This window comes from Egretta garzetta, unplaced genomic scaffold (assembly GCF_000687185.1).
Source record: "Egretta garzetta isolate BGI_Z169 unplaced genomic scaffold, ASM68718v1 scaffold51, whole genome shotgun sequence".
Taxonomy (NCBI): domain Eukaryota; kingdom Metazoa; phylum Chordata; class Aves; order Pelecaniformes; family Ardeidae; genus Egretta; species Egretta garzetta.
Window position 1 is genome coordinate 3,148,306 of NW_009258549.1, and position 3,148 is coordinate 3,151,453.

At 47.6% G+C, this 3,148-nt stretch overlaps 1 protein-coding gene across 1 annotated transcript in view; it reads right to left on the minus strand.

Annotated features, from left to right (window-relative positions):
• The window catches only part of RPL3 (ribosomal protein L3), an 8,590-nt gene extending 5,530 nt beyond the window's left edge, over positions 1 to 3,060 (minus strand). Inside the window, exons 1-4 of the mRNA XM_035903153.1 lie at positions 2,871 to 3,060; positions 1,957 to 2,149; positions 1,171 to 1,339; positions 158 to 293 (exon numbers count right to left, since the gene is read on the minus strand). Of these exons, the coding sequence (XP_035759046.1) occupies positions 158 to 293; positions 1,171 to 1,339; positions 1,957 to 1,996 (345 nt within the window). The 5' untranslated portion in view covers positions 1,997 to 2,149; positions 2,871 to 3,060. The remainder of the gene's footprint in view (positions 1 to 157; positions 294 to 1,170; positions 1,340 to 1,956; positions 2,150 to 2,870) is intronic.
• Between the last annotated feature and the right edge of the window lie 88 nt (positions 3,061 to 3,148).

The window sequence follows — 3,148 nt, forward strand, 5'->3', positions numbered from 1 at the left end:
CATTCAAGGCCAGGTTGGACGGGGCTCTGAGCAGCCTGATCTAGTTAGCGGTGTCCCTGCTCCTGCGGGGGGGCTGGACTAGGTGACCTCTAGGGGTCCCTTCCAACCCAAAACATTCTATGATTCTATGATACACCTCAGTCCTGCAGGCACTTACCTGAGTGTGAGCCATGACTCTAATAACCTGGCAGTATTTCTTCATGCTATTGAAATCTTTCTCCAACTGCTTTTTGCCTTCCTCATCTTGCCATTTCTTGCAGTATTTGGTGAAGGCCTTCTTCTTGGACTTGTGCCTTCAGGAGCAGAGCAGAGACAAGGTTTGGCTAAGCCCTTCATCAATCCCCCAGGAAGTGGGGACGAGCGGAAGGAGCTGCCACCTCAGCTGGTTTCGGCTCATTGCCAGCTTCAAATAACTTTTCCACTGGCAAGCGGAGCCTGGAGCTCATCAGACAGAGGCAAAGCTGCCAGAGCTGAGCGGAGCTGCCATGAATCCCAAAGCACATTAACATTCACAGTACAGAAGACAAAAGACTGTAGAGAGATGTCAAACAGTAACAGAAAAAACAGATCTTTAAAGCAATTGTCAGATGACTGCTATCTGCTTCAGAATACTGTAATTTCCCCTCCTGTAAGCCCAAGCCATGCCAGTCATTACTGTAACACCCCTGAGATCACTACTGCTCTACTCTGATGTCTCTTCAGCCTGCAAAGTTCATAAACAGGCCGTGAGCTCTAGACACGCTGGAGCCACACTTGGGCAACGCATGTACTTTGAATCACAACATTGCCTGCAACAGTAATCAGAAGTCACACTTGTCCCCTTTCCTGAGAAAACAGGGCTACAGTCAGGACTCGACACTCAACAACAAGCGCCAGAGGCGATTTCGTTATGTCCGCCCGTCGAAGTATCATCACACGTAGCCTGTTAAGGAGATCTCAGGCAAAAACCAACACCAGCACTCCCATGCCAAGAAGGGCACTAACATTGCGCTGTCACCCTCCCAGAGCCACTCCTACAGCCTACTCCATTATTAGGCCAGTTAATCAAGGGCAAACGCTAATTGCTTTCTGAAAAGCCTCTTCAAAAAGCTGTACTAGCATTACCTGCAACCCAGCAGAAAAAACAAACCGTGGCATGAGATTACGGCAACAAAAGCCCTGCTCTCTTACCAGTTCTTGTAGAAGCGACGCTTACACTCATCGCTGATGTGCTCAGCAAAGATGGTCTTGAAGCTGCGGAGACCACGGGGAGTCTGCACGTAGCCCACGATGCCCACAATCACCATGGGAGGAGTCTCTACTATAGTGACTGCCTCGACCACCTCCTTCTTGTTCACCTCTGAATGAAGACAGAAATACAGCACAACAATTCACACCAGCATCAGCTACTACGCATTACCTGTACGTTCTCACTCACAAATCCTTTCTGAGAAAGACTGAACGACTCAAGTTGTTTTCACAAAGGCAATGACAATGCATGGTGAAGCAACTGATTTTAAGTTATAATTTAATGCCTTGCAGAAATTTGAGGCTGGCTCAGTAGGGAGCACAAAGCCTGATCGGCAAAGTGCATGGTAGTGAGTAACAGAACTATACTCAGGACTCTATAATCAGTAAAAAAACCACTAATGGCAATTTACTTATGCCCACCCATGGAGAAGAGGACATCGTAAGTCACCTGTTACAATACAGTATAACCAAATCATCAGGCCACTGTGCATCTCAGAACAGGTCCATTAGCAAAACAGTCACTGCCAGACATGAAGTCTTGCTGCTGGGACATCATACACATTGAAGTGGGAGGGGTTTGGGTGCTTTATACACCACCCACTTGGGGACTGAACAGTGTGGGGAAGTCAAACCAGGGCTAAAACCCAGAGCTACTAACAAACAGGTCATCTTTCACCATTCATAAAGAAAAATATCTCCTCTATTCAGAGGAACATGAATACATACTGGATCCAGGTCTGTCCACTTCACGGACAATGTGGGTCATGCCAGCTTTGTACCCCAAGAAGGCAGTGAGATGGACAGGCTTGCTGGGGTCATCTTTGGGAAAGCTCTTTACCTTGCCCCTGTGCCTGCTACTGCGCTTGCGGGGCAGGAAGCCCAGAGACCCATGCCTCGGAGCTGAGAACTTGCGGTGAGACTAGAGAGACAAAATAAACATTCAGTGCTTGCTATAGATAATTCACTTATACCCACAAGACATTTTGCTTTCTAAAAATTCTTCTCAGTATCAGCTGTTTGGTTTCTGAATTCCATTATAACGTAATAAGAACGTAATTCTCATGCCCCAACCATGTCCTTCCAAGATTTCCTCAACATCCCCTCCTTTTCAAGCTTATTTTCAGACATCTTTAAGTCCCACTCTTGATAGGGAACCACACAAGCTGTAGCTTGGCCACAGCATGCCACCAGAATTTCAATGCACCCCAGAAGCCTAGAAAATGGAGAAGCACAGGTAACTTTACAGTATGTTCCAATGAATCAATAATGCCATGAAAATAAGCATTATAAAACCAATTTCAGTTCGAAAACCTGCAGTAAAACAGTATTTCAACATCCACCTTTGCATCAGTCACTTTGGGTGTAAGTGCAGGGCTTTGTTTTCCCAAGCTGTTCTCCTCAACTACCAGCCCTGCAGTCTCCCTCTGCACAACCTGAGAGGCGAGTAAGACTGGGTTCTACCCAGAGGACTCTCAGCAACAGGCCTTAGTTTAAAAAAAAATACTCAACACAAGTTGCCTTAAGCAGATAAAGTTTACCAGTCCCCAAAAAGGGCTTTCTGTTAGCATTACGAATCTTGTGGCAGGGCCCAGAACTAAACTTTGACAGCAACATAAGACTGAAGGCTGCCAGCACACCACCTTCTCACAGGACTGATGCAATCAAACACGAAATTGGATCCTACAGATGAAATGCGGTGAACGCATTATCAGGCTGACTGCTTCGCGTGCTCGCACCCCCCAAAACGGCCGCACGGCACTAGTAGGAGGGCACACAGCAGCCGAGTCTCTGACCGCGCTTCCGACCACGGCGACCCGCCGGCCGGTGGCTCTCTAAAGACACCCCTCCTTCTAAAAAAGAAAAAAAAAAGGGACAGCAAACCCGCGCCGCGGGCAAAGCTCCCCTCTGGCAGCACCCC